General features: G+C 46.5%; 1 protein-coding gene across 3 annotated transcripts in view; it reads right to left on the bottom strand.

The window, feature by feature from the left end:
• Nucleotides 1–4388: 4388 nt before the first annotated feature.
• The window catches only part of SYT16 (synaptotagmin 16), a 166592-nt gene continuing 146432 nt past the window's right edge, over nt 4389–24548 (bottom strand). For all 3 annotated transcript variants that reach the window (XM_019494104.2, XM_059723379.1, XM_019494103.2), the window contains one exon: nt 4389–14927. In XM_019494104.2, coding sequence (XP_019349649.1) covers nt 14614–14927 — 314 coding nt within the window. In that variant the 3' untranslated portion in view covers nt 4389–14613. The remainder of the gene's footprint in view (nt 14928–24548) is intronic.

Here is a 24548-nt window from a genome sequence, read left to right as displayed (position 1 = left end):
CGGCGACGGTAGACTCCAGCCATTCCTGCGGGTGTGGGTGACACCAGAGCAACCCCTGCTTCTGCCGCAGCACCGCTCTCTGCTTGATGCAGACATCAGTCACGACATGACGGTATCACCCAGTGCAGCGGGACATGCCTGTCTTTGGAGGGAAGCCAGCCCCTACACTCTCTCTACTGCTCACCTGTGGCTCAAGAAGCAGGTCTAGAGCATCTTCTATAACCCACGTGTCTGGAGGGGGGCCCATCCTTCTCCCTGTTCTTGTTCCCAGAGCTGCCAGCCTCCTGGACTTGGTCCCTCCACCGGTGGCATCAAGATGGTCTCAATGAAGGGCACCTGTGTTCGAATCCGTCACCCTACAACAGGCAGGTGGATCCAGGATCTAATTACCTTTACAGAGGCTGTTCCCACTAGGGAGACATAACTCCTTTACACTGAGATAGATGGGGCCAGGATCAGCTGCTCTGAGTGTCAGAAAGTGAAGCTTAGTCAGCTAAATCCTCAGCTGGCGTCATCTGTGTAACTTCTTCAGAGTCAATAGCACTTGGCTGGTTTAAGTTGAGTAGGGCACTCGCACCGGTTTACTCCACACGTACCCACCCATACACTTCCTTGTGTATCTGGTTGGAATAAAATCCACCCCAGCCATCTCCTTTCTTATCATGATTTCTGACCCCTTTATTGAAAAATTCAGACTAAGTTTGAATCTGAATCTTTTGTGACAATAGCAAAGAGCTGGAATGTAATTGCTGTGGATTACCTTTCTTATTATAGAGCTGCCGGTAGCAATGCTATAGTTCAAGTCAATGTAATTTTAAATGCACCATGTGACACGTCTATGACATCTTTTCCCCACATAGTGGATATGCTCCTCAATAGAGGAATCCAGTAACTCTTTATAAAGATGTGATAATTAACTGAATAACACAGCTTCTAGATAATGGAGGTGGAACGAGAAGGCACAGAAGAACCTTCTTTCCCTCGGCTTCGGAGCTGAATGAACCGCAGACTTAGTTACAAGGACCCTGCTGGAAACTGATTGCAATTTTTTTGTATAACATTTGATACAATTTCTGCCACAAAGACATGTGTTCCCTTTCTGTAGCTCCATAATGGTCCAAATACAGGCAGGGCTCGTCACCCCGCAGTCATTTCCACCTGAAAGGGACAGCCAGCCTTTCTTTGGCTGGGTGTGAGTTGCTTTCATTCCCTGATGAGCGAGGAGCGAGGTGCTGTTAAATGCAAGATTACTATTTTCATTTCTCCTTTTGCAGCGGCGAGGAACTTGGAGCAAGGGGAAAGACCTTGGCAGACGTCAATCAGAGTAGTGCCATGGTACAGGCGGTGGGGGTTTTTTGCCATGGCCCTCTACCGGAGGTCTCTCCAATGAATATTAACAACCTTTTACAGCAGTAGGATGTTGGCCACCGTGGTGCCCCTGCTTTACCTGTGGCAGGTTAGGGGGTTATGTCTGGTGTTGTCAGGGTTTTACTAAGAGGTTAGATTATGGATTTGTACAGGGTGGTTTGGATAGGGCTGATCCTGCCTCAGGCAGGGGCTTGGACTAGATGACCCTTGGCAGTCCCTTCCAGCCTGACTTCTCTATGACTTCATGACATTGAGTTAAAAGGAGCTGAACTGGATTTCAAGGGGGCTACCCTGATTTATAGCAATTAAGAGTCTGATCCCTCTGTTTTAAGCAGATCTGCCCATGGACCAGAAAGTATGGAAAACTTTGAGATCATATGCAGGTACTTAGTGCCTGGGCACCTTCCCCCTAACCTATACCTGTGAAAGATGAGACATGGCAGAAGTCCTGATTCTGGCCCCCGCCATAATCTCCCAGCTCGGCCCTATCCCAAACCCCTCCCTCCTTCCCTTTGTGGGGGGAAACCTGTTGATGGAGCTGATTTCCCTTTCATCAGAGTGTCTTCTGGGAATAGCGGCCTTGTTCTGGCATGGAGCAGAATGGAGAATGTGGACCTAAGTCTTGGTTTGGCCCGGGCAGTTTATGAACACCCCCCCGCCCCAAATGAATTATCTAGTGACACCAAACCAGGAGTTTGTTTTATGTTTCATGGTAACTGCTTCTGACACCAAGAACGCCAGTTCCCAGCCTGAAATTAGTTACTTCTCCCCACATAGATGGCTACGGGACCAAGGATGGAATTAATGCAGGCTTCTGAACATGGGCAAAGTGAATAAGCGCTGATGGCATGCATCCGTGCATTCATCCAGATCACAGCTAAGCATTTGCTGGGTTGGAAACAGCCCGCTAGGTGTTATGATGTGAAGGGGCAGACAGGTTGCATCTTGAAAGACATATACCTGTGTATGCCTTGGGCAACCTCCTCAGCTGATGTAGATTAGTGTCACACCAATGATCTGCTACACACACCCAGTGAAGGAACGGCTTTAGTTTGAAGGCCTGGGTGACCTTCATTGAAAATCCAGTCTTTATGTCTCCTTGTGAAGAGGAAAGACAGAGAAGACTGGAGATTTAAGATTTGTTCAGGAAATATTTCTGAAAAGGAACCACAGTATTTTCTCTGCTCTGCCTTACATGTCATTGTTGTTTGCATATCTCGGGACATTTTTTTTTTAATGTCCCGTTTTGGCATTTCTTAATCTAAGTGAAATTTTCCAATCTATTTTAGATTTTTGGGAGAATGTTTTTCAAAACTTACATTTTTTTTCATGGATCAGCTTTGTTGAAACTAAAACTAGGATTTGGAAGGACAACAAAGCAAATTCATGTTGCTCCATCTTACAAATCCTAGTTTTACTTTGTCTGTATTGCAGCACCGAGGGAGCCTGGCACCCTTGAAAATAGAGCACATCGCAAGGCAATGGGAAATATGTTTCGCTTCTTATGTTGCTGATAGTTCAAAATGTAAAAAGCTCTGGAGCCCTTGCTACCTTCCCTTGCAGATCAGCCCATGACCTGACCTTTTGTCTGATGCTCAGGCATTAGCCCTTGCCAAATACCTTGTGATCCCAACACCGTAGTGCAGTCAAGGGAGTGATTTCATTCAGCTCCCTGCTCCAAGGAGTCTCCCAGCATGTCTTGTCATCCTTAGGTCCATCTTTCAAGCTCCAAATGCTTTGAGTCAAGGTTACCTTAACAGTTGCCATCTTGTGTAAAAACTGGTCTCAGTTGCTCAAGCTTCCACAAAGGAGACTTCCACATGTTTCCTGAAAAGAAAACTCTCTTTCAAAGCTCATCTTGAAAACTGACCTGCAAATACAAAGTGAATCCAAAAATTATGGTGTGTGTTAGGGGGGAAGTCTAGAAACTGCAGGTTGCTCAGTTTGCTTGTGCTAATCTGAGCAGACTCAGCTGCACACACACATTTGAATGACCTGGGAGAATTCTCCTGGCAGAAAAACTTACCTGGAGACACCTGAACAGAGATTCGAATACTGAGCCCCTGAAGAGCAGAGAGCTTAAAGCGCTGATGCTGCGCAGCCAGGGAGCCCCTGTGCACACATCTCAGCATGCTCTGCAGGCTCCCTCAGTCTGCCTGGTGAAAGATGACAGCATGCACAGGGCAGCCCTGATTGGCTGATCCAGACTACTCCGAGTCAGCCTGTATCTCCCTGCAGTACGATGTAGGATTCTGAAGAGGGACTGATCTGCTCCCTGCTTGGCTGGCGGAGCAGAGTCCAGCCTGACTAACACTGTCACCGGGGCAGAAGGAGGAGGCAGAAGCAAAACACCTTAGGATGCTGGAGGACTCTTCTGTGGCTTCTCTCAGAAGAGAAAAGTATACAGACATTGGTTCTCCCAGGACAAGCTCTCCTGGGAGGGATTTTGCCCTAGTTGTTCCCAGGTTATTTTTCTCCTAGAGCAGCCATTTTTGCTCTGGGAGAAAAATCCTGAACACCTGTACACTCATGGTTTCTCCAGAGAGAGCAGCAACTGTCCCAAGAGAAGCTGAATGTCTGCACATTGCCTCAGTTACCAGTGGTGACCAGAAATGCTGACTGTCTTAGCTTGCTTCCTTGTTTTAATTGCTATATTAGTATACATTTTACAGAACATGTACAGAATGTGTATAGAGGCATTGCTGCACATAACGTACACAGATATGGTACTAATAGTTGATCCATTAGCAAATCCATGGGTATGCCAGTATACTGGTATCAGTTTGCATGGATGCAGACCTGTTTCTTTCTTAATGTTGTTTTTAGATTTAAATTATAAACTGGATGAACTGGAAGAGGATGGAGTTCAGTAGGTCCCATGCATCTCAGTCTCTCTCATGGATTTGAAGCATTGGGTCTCTATTCTGAATAAACCATAAGCATTAAAAAATCATCACTTCACTAGGAATATTGATTAATTGTCACAACATGAAAAAATAAGCAATACAATTTTGCGTGACTACATGAGCTATCTGCTTAGACTTTATTGATAAAAACCAGTAGCAACATTAGTCACTGTAGTAAAATCAGACTATTTCTCAGCTTTGAATGCTGATGTAGATACATGGGGGTTCAGTAAAGACATTTTGCAGGAGATGGGGGTAACAATTTTTCCGGTGCGATCCCATCAATACATATTCCTAACATAGCATAGAATTAGCAAGAGGCAATATATTGTATGAACATGCACAAGGAGAATAAAAATGTTTCTTCTTCAAAAACGTGAAAAGCGACATGTAAGTCTGCATCACTCATTCTTCTCTATAAACAGATGTTCAGAAACCTTCTCATTAGTCACATTTTCCCCACAGTTTTGCACTTTAGACCCCTCCTTCAAAGCACATAGATGGATGTCCGTGTCATTCCAGTCACCTTCCCAGCCCGTACCAGTTATTTTTTAACTAGGCTGAAAGGACAATTGTCTATGCAATCTTGAATATTACAAAAATGAAAAAAGGGAATCTGAATTCAATATTCTACCCAGAGTAATAATGATTTGTCTTTTCATCTTTTTTCTTTTTAGCAACTGAGCTCCTCTGAGCACAGAGCAAAGGGATAAATTAATGTTCTGCTAGATGCACTTTTACTCACAACAAAGTTTGAATTTGGCTTTGTGTTCATCTCTTCCTATCGTTACTTCCTTAAGAAGCCAATTCATAGCTAAGGCATGTGCTTGATAAGCCAGAAGCACCAAAAGCGATATTACTTGTTCCCTGACTCCTGTACTCTGAATTATTTGGAATGCCCCTTGGACTGCTACCTGCTTTGTGACCCACTTTATTTATATGAAAGTAAAGTAAGGGAAAAGTTCAAACAATCCCAGTTTCTCTTGGAGTGACCCAGATCACCATCAAGTAGACCTAAAGGCCAAGTGACCCAGATCACCATCACGTAGACCTATTACCCAGCCCTATCTATTCACATTCACACACACACCTGGTGGAGATGGAGCGCTGTAGCTAGCATGTGTTGCTGAAAGACTTGGAATGAGCGATGTACTGTACAGGAGAAAGATTGGAGCATATATATAAAGGCAGTGCATCTCCAGGGTCCAGCTGTCAATGCAACAATAAGACAGTAAAAACCTATGCCAGGAACATTATATGGATCCAATGTAGAAAGAGTCCAATATGCACTAGAAATAGCTTATGTACAGTATATTCAAACCAACCAGGCAGATATACATTTAAATGTGCTTCATGCACGTGCCCTAGGGCACTTGACTGTAAAACATTTATAAGGTATAAATGCAATCAAATATTTAAAATGCTAAAGTGAACAAGCTTGCTTACTCTACTCTTTATGATGAAGAACAGGTCAAGTTCTCCGCTGGGGTAGTGGCACTGAAGTTAATGCAACAGCACCAGCAGACAGCTTGACCCAGTAAGACAAAAGACCTGACAGCAACAGCAGAGGGTTATGGGAAGTATGTGGTGCGTGCCCAACTGGGAAGTTTGTGCTTGAGACGCCACATAGTGACAGCAAGAGATTAGGCAACAGGTTTTATCCTGAGCACCATGCACAGAAAATATTGCTATCACGCACAGACCCGACTTGGAGCAGATCTCTGTAGTTCCTAACAAGTGCAGATGGGTGAAGTGAGGATGGAAAGGGCGAGACCTAAGGACTCATTGGAACAGGGGCTGGAAAAGCCTAGTGACAGCTTGGGCTGGTATCCGGCCGGTGGCAGGAAGGAGGTTTTCCCTCTCTTAATTGTAAGTACTGGAATTTTATGATAAAAACAAAGGAAAAAGTATCTGGCTGTTGGCACATTTTCATTTGAGTTTGGGACTTATTTTGTTGGCTGGGGCACAGGAAGGAATGGACGAGGTGGCAGCTGAATCTGCAGGAAGAACGGGTTTGGATTACTTAAAGGATGTTGTACTATCTTCGCTCCATGCTGCGTGCAAAGTTCTTCCATGCCTTCATCTGAGGACATGAAAGTTCCCTTCTATGGCTGGGCTTTGCTTTTCTCCAGGGATTGTCCAATACTTGAAACACCGAGTCAATGCAGGCAGTGGACAACTTGGATGCTAATGAATTTGGGTGCAGACAAAGGACACATCTGCTCTGGAGTGAACTGATTTCACTCCACAGGAAAGGCCAAGTTGGGCACCTGATGTCCAGCTTTCCTACCAAGTAAGCCACGCAATTCCAGGGTAAAGCTGCCCCTGGAAACAGCTGAAATAACTTGGCCCTGTACATTTAGAGGCTCTGGAGCTCCAGGCTGTTTCGTCCCAGGATAGTTATTTGCAAACAGGCTAGGACTGGCTCCTATACCTCCTAGAGGCCCTGTCATAGCACCTCTCCCATGCAACTACCTCCAGAGGGCTGTTTCATGACTGCTAGCACCTTGGTGTCATTCTACTTCAGAATAAAATTCAAGGTAAATTATCCTGGGATAAATGTGCTGTGTCCACACCCTGAAGTGGTGTCTGAGAGGACACATTGGTCTGACTATGTGGAGCCTCAAAGAGCAATGCATTCCAGTTACTGCTCCAAACCATTAGCTATTGATGAAGATACTTATGCACGACTGGTGAAAAACTATGGATACTCCCAGGTGCTTGCACCTGAGGTCGTCCCTGGTGACACTCGAATGAAGTTATGACCTTGTGCCTGACCTTGCCATGCATCATCAGATATATTTCAGCTAACATCTCATTGCAGCTACTGGTGATTTAGGGCACATGCTTCTTATATGGCTTCACAGGCCCTCCAGGCTTCCCACATGACCCACCACGTGCACTCTTCTTATTCAACAGCTACAGGCCTGGTTTCAGCAGGGAACAAAGCTGGTCTGACTTTAAACAGAGCCATGCAAAACACAGGACCTAGTATTTTCAGTAGATGGCTTTATGTTCTTCCTTACTCAGAAACGCTTCCCTGTGTACACCATAATTTCAGCACAGACCATGCAGGGTAGGATGTTGCAAGGGGTTCTTTTTGAGTAGCCTTTCTGTCTGACATGTACTTACTACCAGCGGAGGTAGTCTGGTGAGACAGAATGACCCAGTATCTGAGGTTTTGCTGGTAGCTCCAACTCACTTCTCAGGTCCCCAAAATCTTCAAAAATCTTGTGCATTTTTTAAAAAAGACCCAAGACTTTGTCTTCAAGCTTCCCAAAGAGGAATATGGGCAAGCTGGAACTGATCACTGTGAGTCCCAAATGGCAGCTAGCTCTCTGGCACTAACTCAGATCTTCGAAGGTTTCTGCCCATTCACAGTTCAGCTACTATGTCATTCACTGGATCCAGGGTGGGCGATCATAAAACTACCTTCCCATTGCAGGATCCTACTAATTACCCAAAGCCACAGCCTTGCTACCCATTGCTGGCTGCCTTGCAAAGGCAACTGATAGGCTCAGATTTCATGACCACAGAAATCAGAACGATCCATTCCTCCTTAGGGTTTTCTACTGCATAGGCACCCAGTCGTCATTGTAGACACCTAAGTGCCAGCTGGGGCACCAATGTAGGGCAACAGGTAGCCTCACTCAGGCAACCATGTTTGAAAACTGGGCTCCCACCATTCTGTGGGCAGGGATGCATCTAGGGAGGGCGCTGTGTCATTCCAGACATGCAACGCAAGGCATGATCCTGTGTCATTCCGGACATGCAACGCGGGGCATGATCCTGTGTCATTCCGGACATGCAACGCAGGGCATGATCCTGAGACCTGAACTCATGGAACTTTAAGGAAAAACCTTGAAGACAAGTGGATGGTTTTAGTAAGATCTGATTTGGAGGGGGGGATTTATCTGTGTCAAGCATCACTTGTCACTCCAGGCTGGATGATGCTTTGAGCACAGATCCTGTATGAAAGGGCATCTGGGTGGCAGTAGCACAAAAAGAGTATGTTTAGGGGCTCCTCTATCTTTTCTGTGAATGATTTTGGACTAGGAAGAGGGAGGTGGTCATGCCAGAAGAGATGAATATCTGGTCCTTTGTCCCATCTGCCCTACTGTCTGATATCTAGCCAAGGTGCAACCCCTGTTCAGTGCAATTTTGTGCTACATCCACAGGGATGGGGTGGGGAGATCTTCCTGATCCTGTCTGAGAAGCACCTTGTCGTTGAAAGCATGAGGATTGATATCCTTTGCCATTTGTACCTGCTGCTGATAATCTTATCGTCACGATCTCCTTTGGATTCTGTGCTTGTAATTTGTTCTATGCAGACAGCCTCGTGTTCCTGTGAAGCGCCTCTCTCTTTTTAATAAAAAAGTCACTCAAAATACGTATACATCTCCTTCAGAGCCTTTCCTCTCTGTTTATTTTCATCGCAGTGTCTTATCTAACAGCTGATTACACCTGCTAAAGACGCCGAGTAACCGCGTGCATCGTTATTTGGAAGTAGTTTGTACTTCTTTTCCAGCTCAGCTCTAAGACTCGGAGGATGTTTTTGGTTTACAGGATGCATCGCTCCAAAGGAGGGTTGCATCTCTCAGGCATTGAGAAGCTGCCTGAGGCTTGGAAAATATTTGCCTCCAGTACTATACACAGAACAGAGAAAACTTGGCTGCTTCAAAACTGAAGCAGTCTGTGGAAGCCTGATTTGGTCCCTGCCTGTATGTCCCTTGGATGGGCTGCAGGCATCATCCTCAGTGCATTTCAGGGGGATAAAGGTGCTTTTGCATGGTAAATTGTATTTCCTTTAGGGTCTCTTGCCCTTTTAGGATATATAATGACCATTAAAGGTGCTCGAGACTATGAGAACTATTGTCTACCAAAAGCTGTGACAGCTTAGGGCTTTTTATAACTGTATCCTCACACAGGCTGTACTAGGACAAGTATTTTGGTTTAAGAAAAATCACAGTCCTAGCCAACACAGTTCTAGGGGTTCAATGCCTGCAGGTAGACAAAACCTAATACAGTTGGTCCAATAAAAGATATCACCCACAAGCAGTCTTGCCTCTCGTATGATCTCCTGAACCATCCTGGCAACAACTTCACTTCAGCGCTGACAAAACCTAAGTCAGACAGAGCCTTATAAATCAGGAGGACAATCTTGAAAGGCACCAACCAGGAGACAAGGAAAAGGTAATATCAGGCAGGGTCGAGGAATGGGGGGAAGTGGGGGTGCCAGGCCCCAAGCTTGGGGGACCCCCTCCCGGCTCAGATAATTTCCTGGTTCCCCTACCCTGGAACATCTCTCTTCCAGGCCCTGGTACCAGGGCAAAAGAAATTGGAGGGCAATGCTTCCCCTCCCCTGCCTCAGTCTTCGTACTATATATCTGCATATTGGTGGACAGGAGATGGTTGATCACCAAAAAAAAAAAGGTACTGAAGTGAAGTAATCAGATGGATTAAAGATGATGATACACATCGGGCTGAACAGAAAGCTCAACATGCAGGCGGTCTTCAAGGTCATTGCCGGCTCCATCTGAAGGACAAGGAAAGCTGCCACTGGTGGATAACCCCTCGCTCCTCGGGAGGACACCTGAGACTGTGCGCTGGGAAACAACCGCGAGCAGCTGGCAGCGCAGAGCGGTTGCAGTTCAAGATTGTCCAAAGACATTCATGCCAGAGCATTGGCCCATCGCATAAAGTGCCCAGCTGCTGCATGGCTCTGCAGCAGATAAAAACACATTGGAGTATTGTATGCGCACCCATGACTCTATAAACCAAACCCCAATCGCCCATGGGGGAAGCATGTAGCATTCAGCCGTCTATAGGAACAAAAGAGAACCCCACCCATATGGAAGGCCAACGTTAGGGCAAAAGTCACTCGATGTAATCAGGACATTGGTTTAGATTTTTTTCTTTTCATTGGCAGAAAACAGTTCAGATAAAGCCTTTGTAAACAGGCAGCTCCATAGCCCGATACATCAACAGAGTCGAGTCCTCTGTTGGACTCTCAGATGAATTCAGTATTGCGAGAGAAGAAAATAACGTTTGGTGAGATGATCTTGCTTGTTGATGCACATAAAAAACCACCAGACAGACTACCAGGAGAGATGGTCTCCAGTCCCCCCCGAAAGGAACAGACAGCAGTTGTCAGAGGCGCACTGGCAGGCACACGGCGATGGTTACAGAAAAGCTGTCCACAACACGTTTGGGTAAATCAGTAGCAGTAGCAACTTCCCTAACAAGAACTTAATAAATGTTATAAAGGGAAGGAAAAATCCAAAGGAGGTGAAAGGAAATCCTGGTCAAGGGTGGCAAAGGGAGAATAATTATCCAAAAACGTGAGCATAAATGGGAAGTTGAAAATCTCTGAGATCTCATGGCATGGCAGCTCAACCTCTGTTTGCCATTAGTTGCACGCACTGCATCTTCAACTACTCTATCCAAGCCTCTTCTCCTGACCTTAAGGGCTGTGGGATTAGTGTTCAGTATTTCTTTCTCCTCTCTCGGACAGCAGGATCCTCCAGAGTTGGCAGAACATGGAAATTCATAGATAGTAGATTGTAAGGCAGGAAGGGAGCTCAGAAGATCATCAGGTCCAGCCCACGCCCGATGATCTTGGGTCCAGACCTCGGAAGATTATCGGGTCCAGTCAAATATGTGCCTTGAGGTCACCGTGATCACAGAGTTGAGTATTTGATGGACAGCAGAATACTATGAGGCCCGTCAAGGAACGGAAGCGTCTCTGAAGACTGATTTCTTTTTACCTTTTCCAATGTCATTGGCAGAGAAAAGTGAGCTCAGAAAAACAACTGACACTGCAGTCACCTCTACATAGTGCAGAAGGGGATTATGGGCACAATTTATTGGTGTAACCAGATCCAAGATATCTATGCAAAGAGACATATAGGTTGAGGAATATGCAGGCAAGTGGCAAAATGCAGCTGCCAAAAAAAATCCTCTATCATCAGGAGTGAAAAGAAAAAAATATATATTAGAGAGGTGCGTCATTAATAGCAGCAAGAGAAAAATGAACATAAGCCTATAAGTATAAGCACCCAGAAAGGTAAGCTTGTCTCAACATTACTCAGTCCCTCCATACTTCATCAGGAACTCGATGCACAACAAGAACATGTTGCTCTGGACTCCGTGCATTGATTAACAGGTTTCAATAATTCCACTTCCCTGAGCAATTTTCCTTGGTAAGAACCAGGACAAATCACTGCTGTAACAATTGATACAACCACCAATGCCTTTTAATGCCAAATATCCACGCAAAGCATTAAGAATTAATATGGTCTGAATTGATTTAATTACTTATTCCCGCTGTACTGTGACCAACTACTTGCAACAGTGTAAATGTATTTTAAAATGATTTCCCTGTCTATAATCTTCAAAATAGATCTTGATGTGAAACACTGTGGAAGTCCAAAACCGCTTAACTTAATTCCTCTTGAAAAGGTTCTGTACCAAGATTGAACAAGGATGAAGTGCAAAAACATATGTTACTATACATCTGGGGTACCTCCAGCTAGTTTCTGCAACTTCTGAACAATATGTAATTATTTTGGCTTTATATTAGTTGCATGTGACATCTGATATGAACAATGGGTTATTAAATGAACTCCTGTAAGTTTATTGTGTATGCACAGCCCACATAACAAAACCACCTCGTGCACTCACATATACAGTTGGTGCGGCTCAAAAAAAGGAGTGATGCAAAGATTACAACGCATAACTGCAATAATGACGACACCGGTCAGGCAGGACAGATCACGGTGCTTTTGTCCTGATGTGAAGCACACTGTAGGGGTAACAAGCCCCAGATTGCTAGATTTACCACTTAACTGCTCAACTGAGCACCATTTTATTTTCAGCCTGTGATTGAGCAGTGCTAACACTGCAGCCAAAGAAGAATTTGTTTGCCGGATTATATGGGCCACATCCTGCCATGGCAACTTTGTGCTGCTCTCTCTGGTCTCAGAGGCCTCGAGGTCTGTTACTGCCTTAACTGCCCCTTCCTCCTATCTTGCACACTCTCCTTCCACCGTGTTGCATCTGTGCCTATCCCTTCTGGATCATTTTTTACATTATTTTCCCATCATTGCCTTGTTCTATTTCCAGGCCCGATACCCTCCACCTCAGCTTCCAAGGCCTGCCTCGCACACCTTCTCTCTTGTGGAGGTCCACAAGCTTTTGATCACATCTTCTTTTCCATGCTCAGTTTTCTTGTGCTGCACCAAATATTTTTCATAGCACTTTTGTTTTTAAACTCTTGCAGCCTTTTTTCCATTTGTGCTGCTCTAGAGGTGCCCAATAGCCCTTCTGCCATTTTAATGAAACAGCAGAGCATATTTCCACTAAGCAAGATGCAATAGAGCCATTGCTTTAAGAAGAAAGCTAGAAGAAAGGCTGTGTGGCTGAGGTAGCCCTCTCTACTGGACTGACCCGTCAGCCACCCCTCCTTGTTGCTGTCACTGCTTCCCAGGATGGGCTGATCGGATGTGGCTCAGGGTTGAGGCCTGTGCTAGAAGGGGAATACAGATGAGATGTGTGTGCTTCTTCCTGGCACTGCAGTGGTACCACTGAGACTGGACTTTGGTCCAGCTGCTCACTACATGGGAAAAGCAAACCAAAGCACGTGGATGAATCCAACCTGAGAGGCCCTTGCAGTGAAGTACTTTTTGTGCCTCACTCAAGATGTCAGGAGCAGTGCAATACCAATCTGCTCCAGCTGAAAACTTCAGGCTAGAGATATGGCCATAGGCATCAGCTGAAACAGCTACTAAAGACAGCATTTCTCTTGATCTGGGAGAGCCAGTATAATCACTGGATAGGGCTATATCCTGCATCGCTACTCACAATGCTTTGCACAGCCAGAAGTGCTAAATTGCCAACTACCCAGGAGCAAAATGAGGTTTCTTTCCTGAACTATTGTCTCACTGGGCCTGAATTCGCTTTGGAAATGGGATGAAAAAGGTGATAATGAACATGTAAGTGCTGCTTTGAAATGCAGGCACATAAATGGGCCCCTTGAACCAGGCGATCTGCCCTGTGTGTGCATTCAGTCACCACTGGGCAATATAATACCTTTTGTTCCTATTAGCCCTGTGGAGATCTGGTCTGCGTTGTGGGGCTATTGCCACCACAGCTTTGCCAAGAGAACTATGGCAGTAGGGCTCGGTCCGGGAGACTCAGGATACGGATGAAGAGATTAGCAACGCCATCTCTCCAAGCAACAGAAGGCTTCTTCTGTTAGCAGAGCTGCAGCCTGATTGGGATGGGAGGGGGCAACTTTGATGGCATGGGTTAGGTGATGTCATTTTTTTCTACCCCACTACCAAAACCTTACAGTGTAGCACTGCCCTAACACAGTCAGCTGGTTCTAGTCCTTCCTGTGCATTATCAACAGCATTGCTGGAAAGGGGTGGGCTCCTATGGAAGTGATATCACAGCGTGGCTTGCAGACTCCTTTACTTCTAGCGATGCCAAAGTAGGAAAGGAATTCGGCATGACTCGTAAATCCACCAGAAGATTTTACAGGGCCAACAGCTAGGAAAAGCGTTTTGCACCTGAAGCATATTTGCTGGAGCCCTTGAGAAACAAGACCCATGAAGCTTCCCTGGGCTGCATTTCCAGAGTCACCCTCCCAAGTGAGCCTCCCATTTAAAGAAATAGTGACCGAGGCACCACGGTGGGCATGCTTGTTCTGGTCTCCTTAATTTTGTTATTCACAATGATAGAAGCCACAAGCTGGGGAAACCAGGAAGCCTCTATGCATGCATTGTACAACGCTATCTTAAATCAACACACATGCAAACACTCAGCGATACACAATAGAAATTGCACAAGAAGGGAGACATGCTTACTTCAAATAGCACTTAGTCTAGTCAACAGTACCCATGCTAACCCAGCTGAGTAACGGCAATCTCTAGGCACTTAGAAGTCGACAGAGAACTCTCTAGTGCTTTCCCATGCTACCTGAAAATACATTATTCAGTCACACGTGGTATCAAATGTTTATTTCTAGGACTAAGACAGGGATAGCAAGAGGGTAGAAAGAGTTGGTTGTTTTTTCCCCCCCCTAACTTCTTCCCTGTTGGTTATTTACTTGGGTGAGAAAATATATATGAAACCCCTTACAAGGCAATGGATAAATTTGCTGACCAGGCTGCAGCCACCTACATTCACCGTGGCTGTTAAAAAACTAGGTGAAATATGACCTGATGGTTTTTGACATTTGCAATGGGATGACTGCTTTCAGCTGGGTGACACTGCCTGGGTGGGGGTGAGAAGACCAGCACACAGTCCTGGGAGCTCAGAGTCGCACCAGGGACCGCTAGGACTCCAGTAGGGTGTGCCACCTACAGACCTGCTGCCCCTTTGTCTCCTTCATTTCCTGCCAATGGTTTTGCTCTTCTTCTCCGCTGCTGTTCTGACCCATAGAAATCCAGCCAATCATCTCCTTGCGCTTCATGCTGCGTCTGTTGTATATGGAAATCATCAGCGTGACATCAGAAAGCTGAAAAAGGGCGACCTGGAAGACGAACGTCTCCTTGTAGACGGGGTTTGGCTGTCCACGACGGATGGAGGTCTTGCACCGAGACATCTCCTGGCCCATGGAGTTGAGAAGGCAGAGCTTCCCATAGGTATCTAGGGCAAAACAAAAAAGAAAAGGGCTTAGCTCTGGAGAAGGGACAGTGGGGGGAAAAAGACTCGAAGTTGAGTGACACTTTTCCATGGGAGTGGAAGAGACACGAAGAAAGGGACCTGAGCAGGTCCTCTCGGAAGTTCTTCATCATTCGGTAGGAAGTGCGGAAATCAAGCTGAGTTTACCTTTGCTTTTATGACCTAGCCACAGGCCTGCCCCCCAAAGCTTTGATGAGTAGGTATGAGTACGTATTTTTAGGCATCTCCATGGAGAATTCATACCAGCAGAGGCCTCCGAATCCCCCCTCCACTTCCTAGCACCATAACTCTGCATTGGAGCTGCTCCATCAGCATCTCCCCTGGTTCCACTTGCTTCACACGACTCCCCTTTAAAAGGGGGGAAACCTGCTACCTGCTATCTTAGATCATGACACTCTTCCCCCAAGCCAACAGCGATCTACAGGGTCTGGAAATGTGGTTGTGGGAGAATTGACTTGTGGGAGACGGCAAAGATGACAGTATGATCTGGCCATAAGCAAACACTTCATTGCAATATTGCAAGTTTGCAATAAAATCCCCCTTTTTTTTTTTTGCTTTTCCCCCTGCATGCAGCAGAATCAAGGCCATTTCCGTTCACTGGTCCAATTTTGTAGTCTACAGGCTTCTACATAAAACTACGCTGCCTCTGGAAGTGCCACTAATACACACCTTGGAGAGTCAAAGCTTTCTGGTCCCATCTCACCATTGCCCAAGTCCTGCTCAGCCCAAGCTGACAGCTGATGATGGCATTTGGGTCACTTTGTCAGGCAGACCCAGCTCTCACCTCTTTACAATCGAAGACCACGCTCTTGTAATTTTATGTCATCTCAGAGTGTACTGCAGATAGGAAATAAAATTACAACCCGCCGTCTCCTTTCTCCAGCACGTCTAGTCTTTTCTATTCCGGTTTGATGTGCTATTTTACGCACTTATCTGCTGAGAAACACAAGGTGTGAAATTACACTTCAGGTGTGAAAACACTTGTGTCTCTCAAAAGCCGGGCTCTCCGCTCCTCAAACTGTTCCTCTGAAAAAAGCCGTCAGGAAGCTGACAATTGAGGAGCAAATTGTGAGCCTGCACAGCTGTACAGCTATCCAGTTATGGCGGGGGAAAAGTTCAACCCAGTCACCAGCTCGCGATGCCAATTTGTCTGCCAACATAACATTTGAGATGAAGTGAATCTTGCCAACAAAGGCCTGCTCGTTAGGCAGAAAAGGAGAGTGATTTCAGTCTTTATGCTATCATAACTAGTTTGCTGATTGTGGTTAGGAAGGAAAGAACCACTTAAATAAAGGAAGGTGAAGGGCCCAGGTGCTCGAGGCAGGTTTGGGGAGACGTGGACGTCATCCCCACCTCCGGCCCACTCTCTCTGCGACTCTCTGGGGCTGAATTTAAACAAAAATACAAATGTAGTCCTTTTCTTGCTCAAATGAAGATTGACGCCAAGCAGAGGATTCCTTCTAGTACTTGTCGGGATTTTAATATTTTAACCAACTTCCCTGATAGAAATTTGTCATGGAGTAACCAGAAAGCCTGGCCTCTGGAGAAAGGCCTACTGAGGCTTCTTGTAGGTCAAGTCTAGTTAAGGCGGGGGCAGAAATCATGGGTTCTTTTTCCCCAAAAAAAGTTATTTTGGATTTCAAAAGAGTTGATTTTGGACGGCAGGGGGAATCAGACAGCCTTAGAGGTGGAGAGAGGAAAAAATAAATCAGGAAACATCTTTGCTAACGCTTCATAAAATTCCAACGTCACATTTTTCACAAAACATCAACATATTCACCCAGCAGATACCCCGGGGTATCTAGGGAAACATATGTTCTTTCATTTAGCATGAGGCAAACTGAAAGGATAAATTGGTGGCATGGGCACAGAGGAGACAGAGGCTCCCGGACAGAAGACCTTATCTTGGCCCCTATTCCCCTCGTCCCTGGGCTCAGACTGCTTTTCAGTAAGGCAGTAAACAGCTCCGCCAACATCTATCATGTGAAGTTCATTTTTTCAGCTTTTCTTTCCATCCCCGCTTCAGATAGTCAGGTATTTCTCAGGGAAAACAGAGAGAAGGCGTGAGCTCTGAATTTGCCCCCTCTCATGAACTAGCTTCCTTGCTGTCTCTAGACCCAATATGCTGGGCCTTGGGTTGAATTATCCATAAAGTTCAGCAAAGGTGGTCAGTAGGAAAACGGTTAACAGCACTGAAGTGTAATGGCACCACCTAATGACGACGGGGCAGGTCCCACCCCTGCAAGGGGCAGTTTCTGAATGTCCCCATTAATCTTCCGTGCGTGAACGCAGTGGGCTCCTTGCAGTCGTGATAGTGGTAGCCCCCCGGCCAAGCCTGGGATCTATAACTCAGGAGCAAAGCCAGTGCCTTTGACAGACGCCACTGAGGATCCACACGGTGAGAGGACACTGGAAAGTCAGACCTTCTTGGAAGGCGTAGATTAGCATCTGCTGCTCAGTTGTGTGGCAAGGGATGAGCCCTGGACACCATCTACACATGCAATTAGTATGCCTAAATAAACTCTGGTGTAGTTCACACTGGAGTTTATTGCTCCCAGGCACAACATTTACACACGCACACAGGACTGCAGCACGTTGAGCTGGGTCCTGGGGGGGTGGGCATCAGCTTGCCAGCCCGGAGCTGTTTTGCCCCAGCTCAATGTGCCATGCAGGGGCTGGCTGGGGCACGAGGGTGCTCCAGTGCAGAGTTAACTGGCAGGCAGCCCCCCCGCACTGTAGCACCCTCATGCTCCAGCCGGCCCTGGTCACCATCTACACGTGTTGCAGTGGAGTAAATAACTCCGCCATAGGAGAGTACTTGTGTTGGTACTATCCTATGTGATAGTACTATCCTATGGTGGAGTTAATTAGTTTACTCTGGCCTAATAGCACTGCACATGTAGACACTGATGCTTTAGTGCAGAGCTATTTAGTCAACTCTACAGGAAAGCGTACCTGTAGATGTCCCCAGTGTAAATCAGGAGAGATTCAGTGGTAACACCAGAGCAGGGCCCTTGCAACCTTCTGGCGTTGCTTGTACCACAGGAAACATTTTACCCACCAAGCTGACTAGAGACAAAGGAGTGGCTGTGCACAGAAAGGCACTGGTCTGAACTGGTACGCTTCCACAATCCACATTCTGGCACGAGGATCTGCCCTTCTTAATCATGATTCTTTCCATAACCCCTTCCAGCCTCTCTGAACTGCCTGCTGCTCCAGGAGGTAAAGCTCTCTGGTCTCAATTTCCCACGTGAAAGTCATCCCTCACATCACTGTGTTGAAGTTAGTGAAGTTACACTCAGGACAAAAGTGTCCTACTTTCCTTAAGCGTGAGTGTGGAAATGGTATCCGCCCTCTCTGAGCTGAAATGCTTTCTGCCTAATGGGGTAGCTAGCCTACGTTCTGGAGGTCCTTCACCGGAGTACCTCAGTACCTCTCACTGTTTCATGAACTGACCTTCATAGCACCTCGGAGAAGCAAAGAAGGATCAAAGAGCCTAGACCAGCAAGTCTAGACCAGCCTAAGCAAAAGAGTCTAGACCAGTGACTCTCAACCAGGGTGCCCCAGCATGCTGGGGTGCCTTGAGATCCTTTCAAGGGTGATGCGGGGTGCCATGCAATGTTAGCACTGTTAGGTGCACAAAATGGTTCACAAGATAAACCCAGAGATTTCAAATAGGAATCCAGTGTTAAAACCACTCTGCCCTGATGTGGTCTGAGTCCTCTGCAACAGACGGATTGCTCTAATATTTTTTTGTAATCAGAAAATGAGTGAAAACTAAGAGCTGGAATTATCCAAGGGAGGCCTAGAGTCTAAACAGGTTGAGATCAACCGTTTTAGACACGTGTCACTTCCCAGTGCTTTACCAGGGAAGGAGATGGTGCTTCTCAGAAGCACCCATCAGCTGCTGCAATGTAAGTGTTATGTGTTCATGCTCCAACAATCATACAAAACTGCTGGAGCTTGAACCCGGAATGAAATGTTATAATTTTAGTAAAATCATTATATCACTATAGGAGCGTGAAGACATAACACTTACGTTGCAACAGCTTCAACCAGTTCCATCCAATACAAATATAATGGTTACGTCTGTCCTATAAAGGTACATCTATAGTGTTGCCCCAAGATATCTCACTTAGCTCTGAACACTAATGCAAATACTCCTCTAGCTGCACAGTATGCCTCATCCTTTCTCCAAGAGGAAAAACATAGGTTTCCATGGTAGGTTTTGCACTTACCTGAGAGCCTCAGGAAGAGAGAAGGAATTTGATCAGTGAGCGATGTGCTAGAGGAAATCCTTGCCGCCCCAGCTCCTGGATCTAGCGTTCAGCATGCCCAGTGTATTAGAGCAACAGAAGGCAGAATGTGTAAAACAAACACCGCTCTCCAGCTAATGGACGATGATATTTTCAGCTACGAAAACAGTAACTCAGCTGCAGCCCAATGACAAAGAACCTTACACCCTCATTATTATTTTTACGCTTATTGGAGTGGTATCCACAAGCATGGATTTATTTTATGGCCTACCACCATGTCCCCTGCCATTCGTTCGGTTCTCTGCAGATTGGCTTTAAATAGTTACCTCCAACTGATTTGGGATTCACAAATTGTTACCCTGGGAACTGGTGTATTTTCTTCTATTTATTTCTGGATTTTATTTTATTTTTTTCTTGCCTTAAAGATATGAGAGTCGGGGCTGGAATCAGCAGCTACGTAGCTGCAAAATGAGCTTGGTGTTCCTTTGACTCAGACAGAGCTACATTTAGTATTCTTCTAAGGACTGGGTTTGTAGAGTGAAATATGCCTTTTCAGCATTTACTTTTACACTGAAATACTTGTGTTAAAGACAGTTGCTGGATAGCTGTTGTTACCGAAAGGGTGAGCTTCCCTGGCTCTTTCCCAGCACCTCCTTGTCAAAATATTTAAAGTGTTTCCCAAGGAGTTAATCAATGTATAACTTGGGTACTCACCCAACTCCCCTCTTCAGCCATTGGCTTGCATGGGTTATTTAAGGCATGAGACAAAGGGTACTGAAGAACAGCGTCAGCTCCCTGGATCCCCTCTGCACTAATTCAGGTAGCCAGTCTGCTGTAAAGCTGGCATTAGTGCAGGGCTGGCTGGCCAACCCAGTGGCAGAAGTGCCACAAGGGGCATGGGCAGCCTCTGTGTGTGGCACCCAGCAGATCAGGGAGGGGACAGGCAGCACAGCAGCAGATAGGGCAGGGAACATACCAGGGGAGGAGACTGGACAGGGAGCACATAGCAGGAAGCAAAGCAGCAGGTCAGGCAGGGAACACAGAGCAGAGAGCAGAAAGCAGAGCAGCAGATCAGGCAGGAGAAGGGGACTGGAGTGGCGCTTGGGAAGGGTGTGGGGCTAGCTTGTGCTAGGTCTGCCAAAGGGGTTGGCCCCCACTGTGTTACTGCATCCTGACTGTTGGCCAGTCTAGATAGCCTAGGTTTCATAGGGAAATTAAAACTCCCAGCTGCACTGACCTGCACTGCAATCACATGTGTCAACTGCAGGCGAGGCCTAGAACTATGTCTGTAAGCTCCAGCTGAGTCTCTTACAGGTCTCCCTCCTGGGCCTGATGTGCGGAGGACACAGTAGCCCCAGTCTAGATGCTATGGCAATCCAGACTTTCAACTCTGGGGATTCCCTGTTCAATGCCTCACCTATCAGTCAGGAGGGCATCTACAATACACTCCCGACACGATCATGTCTGGAGCTGTGGACTTCAATGTTTGCCGTTGGTTACTTACGCTCTCATTATCTTCTATGGTAGCTTAGGCAGAGCGACATGTGTTAAAAGTCAGGACACAGGATGATACTTTACATCTCCTCTGCAGCAGACAGCATTTCTTGCTATTACTTAAATGGCTCCTTGAAAGCAATATGAATGCTAAATATGCACCCTTCATCAACTACCAGTTTACCTTATTTACCAGATCACGTGACTCTCCTTGAGTTATCATCAGATCCCCAGCCACCCAGATCTGGCTCTAAAATCTGCCAAGTTATCCTCAATAGAGACTGCAGAAATTCTGAGTGGCATTAAATGTAGTTACACGGATCCCAAATCCTACCGGGGGTTGTAAACATGGAGAGACATTGCTGGACTGGGTGGAATAGTCTCAAAGGAAGGTTTTGTGGCAAACAGCTACAACTTCTCATAATTTAACCCAAATCTGACCCCAAGTTCTAGATTTATCCATGTCTTTTTCAAGTATAAACTAAGGGAGTTTGAAATTCAGAAGGGAAATGATCCAGGTGCAAATGTGAGACTAACGGTAAGTCTACAATAGTGAGTGGAAGTGTGACTGTGATGTGGGCTGGCTTTTCCATACTGCCTTCACCCTTGCTAGCTTAGCCAGTGATGGCAGTGAAGTCACAGCAGCCCGCTGGGACCCCAAGTGCAACAGGCACCTGCAGCCTGTATGGAAATCCATGTCGCCACCTCCTCACTGCTCTTGTTACCAGTGTTAGATCAAAGCTGGCATGAGGATGCCATCCACCCTGCCCCTACAGACCACGGCCCACCCTGGGCAGGTGTCACACGTCAAGCACTGCGCAAACTCACAACCCATCAGGTTCTGAGTTTCTCAAGCCAATGAGACCTGTGAAAACTCCTGGTGTGACCTGGCTATGTGTCTCCCTTACCCAAAAAGTGCAGGGCAGAAAGGATGGTATTGTTTGAGGGCTCCAGACTGGGACTCCAAACGCCCACCTTCAATTTTTGGCTCAGTAGGGACTCTCAGTGTGAGCCTGGGCAAGGCACTTCATCCCCAGGGCAAGGCCTTCCTCAAAGGCATTGGACACTGGCTGCAGCCAAGGCTGGAGGGACCAACTGGGTAGTGCCAATGCTTCTGCTGGGACTCAAAGCTGCAGGTTCCTGACTACAGGGTCTTGCACCTCCTCTCAGTGTTAGACCGACTGCCGCATTTGGGGTCAGGAAGGAATTTTACCCCACCGTCAGATTGGGATGGTGGACCGGGGGTTGCTTTCCTCTGTAGCCGGAGGCATGAGCCTCTACCTGGGATCTCTTGAGCATGCATTAACAACCTTTTAAGGACGTTGGCTGCTGTGGTTCCCTTGCTTTACGTGGCAGGTTCAGGTGTGATGTCTTGCGCTGTGTTGGGGTTGACAGTGGTTTTACAAAGAGTTTGGGTGATGGATTTGTACGGGCTGGTTTGGATAGGGATGAGGCAGGGGTTGGAATAAATGACCTCTGGAGGTCTCTGCAGCCCCACTTCTCTGTGATTAGCTGTTCCTCAGCTCCTCACCTCTAAAGTAGGGGCAACAAGGACTGCCCCAGCTCTTGGGCATGTTGAGAGGCTACAACTCACGACAGATGGGGAGGTGCTCGGATAGCACAGCAACGAGGGTCACGTCTGTGGACAGGAATGCTGCGGTCTCTTGTACCTGCCAGCCTTGATGCCCACAGTGTCGACTACGATTTGTTTTTACCCTCCGCCTGTTGATCTCTCCTCCAGGAACTTTCCCCTTTCCTAATGGAACCTTTAAATGTGCTCTTTCTTTCTCTTTTCCAACATTAATCCTTTTGTATTTGTTTAATGGGGTTAATATGCTGCTGGTATAATAATGATCACGTAGGGTTGTAATTATCATGTGTGATTCATCCTGCACTTGCTGCAAAGCGGTGATGGTTTTTCTTACTAGACAGGACGTCTTCACAATAGTCTTTGTCAAGCTGCCTTTTACATTAACGTAAATCCCCCAAAGAAATGGCAAAGGGGAAGAAATGAAGACTGCAAAGAAACAGTGACATCAAACAGGGCACCGGCAAATGTCTAGCAGGGGGGCAGGGACTATCTATATTGTGTCTATGTGCTGCTGGGAATAATGGATCTTTTTGGCTTTCTTCCTGGGTCTCAGGTGCTACCACAATTAATAATATTACATAATAGCAAGAACATGTATCAAGGTTGCAGGTCACAGCCATTATTCACTTCCAAAGGATGCCTGTTTTGTGAATACTTCATGAAAGGCAAGGGACAAAAATATAAACCCCAGAGCCATCCTCCGTCCCCAACAAAATTAGGAGAACATGGAGGAAGGAAAGAAGAGTTCTCCCTTTATATAACGGAGCAAAACGTTAGCACAAGATGATGATTTGTAGGACTAAATAAGGTGAAGTATGTGCTATAGATCATATATAAGATACTGAAAGGACAGACAAACATATATTTCAGCTGCTTTAAAAAGTGGGGAGGGATTTGATGCTTGGAAATGTTCAGTACCTGATGTGACCTAACTCAGGGGTGTCACATATACAGCTCGTGGGCCATATCTGGCCCCCAGAGTCATTTCCTTTGGCCTGTGGGGCTTCTCACGGGCCCAGGAATTCGGGGGGAGCCTGCTACAGAGTTCAGGGCTATGGGACCTTTGGAGGCAAGAGACAGCAAGTGATAGCTGTGCCAACCCAGTGCCACCACTCACACCACTGCTGGGTCCAGACCTGGTCTAGAAATCAGGGTGAGCTTGATACCCCGACCTAACCATTACATGTGCCTGAGCCTGTAGGGATATAAGTGAGTTAAGCTGCCCCAACTCTAAGTGAAGCAGGTTTAATAAAGCTGGCGCAGGTTTGCTCTGCTGGTATCATTACAGAACCGTGCAGACACCAGCTGTATCAGAACAGCTTGCATCCGTTTCCTCTGATAGCAAGACAATCGTTACATCTGCCTGTACCCGAAGATGTCAGCACTTAAAGAGATGTATCGCAAGAAAAGCACAACAAAATAATGCGTGGAGGTTCTCTCGCTCGCTCACTCGCTCGCACACACACACATACACACACACACACACACACACACACTCACACTCATTGTCAGGGGCCTGCTATTGTGGCCTTTCCTTCAGGACTTGTTCAATGTGCCCTGCGGAGGCAGCAGAGTGGCTCAGGTGAATTAGGAGTGCAGAGTTGGGCCCCTCTTTGCACTCACTCCTGACCCAAACTACTCTCAACCCTCAGAGATTCAAGCCTCTTAGAACTTCTCACGTGCACCTATAGTTAACCTCAGCATTGTACACACTCACCACAATGTACCCATCAGTATGCCGCTGGACCCCTCCATTTTTCCTGGATAAACAATGACGGTTTCCAAATTTAATTGACTCCGCTGTCAATAACATTGTTTTAAACCGCTGATAATGTGCAAGGTAAATCCAGCAAAAAAAAGCCCTTTTCCTCACTCAAACCCATGTCCCTTTGAGCCCCTGCAGAGTGCACAGCTGAAAACAGACCGGTTTATCCCACGTCTGATTGCCCCAGACTCTCATCAAAACAGGTGCAGAGAACAGTCATTGAGGCAGCTTGGATGGCAATTATCTTAAATTAGTCTGGATTTCTCCATCCCACCCCCCGAAAAAATATCCTAGTACTTCCTAGGTACTTCACGTGTACATAAGTGGGACAATGTCTACAGGATCCCAGGGTAAAAGCCTCTGTCCCCAGAGAAATCTGACTTCTGCTTTAAACCTAGGACATTGCTATTCCAAACCACTGTAACTCCAGTCCCCTCTACCCGCTGGGAGCCCCCCGAGGCAGCAGTCCCCCCGTGCAT

Source organism: Alligator mississippiensis, chromosome 2, assembly GCF_030867095.1.
Source record: "Alligator mississippiensis isolate rAllMis1 chromosome 2, rAllMis1, whole genome shotgun sequence".
Taxonomy (NCBI): Eukaryota; Metazoa; Chordata; order Crocodylia; family Alligatoridae; genus Alligator; species Alligator mississippiensis.
Note: the sequence above shows the minus strand (reverse complement) of the source record. Positions and strands in the feature narration are given on the sequence as shown.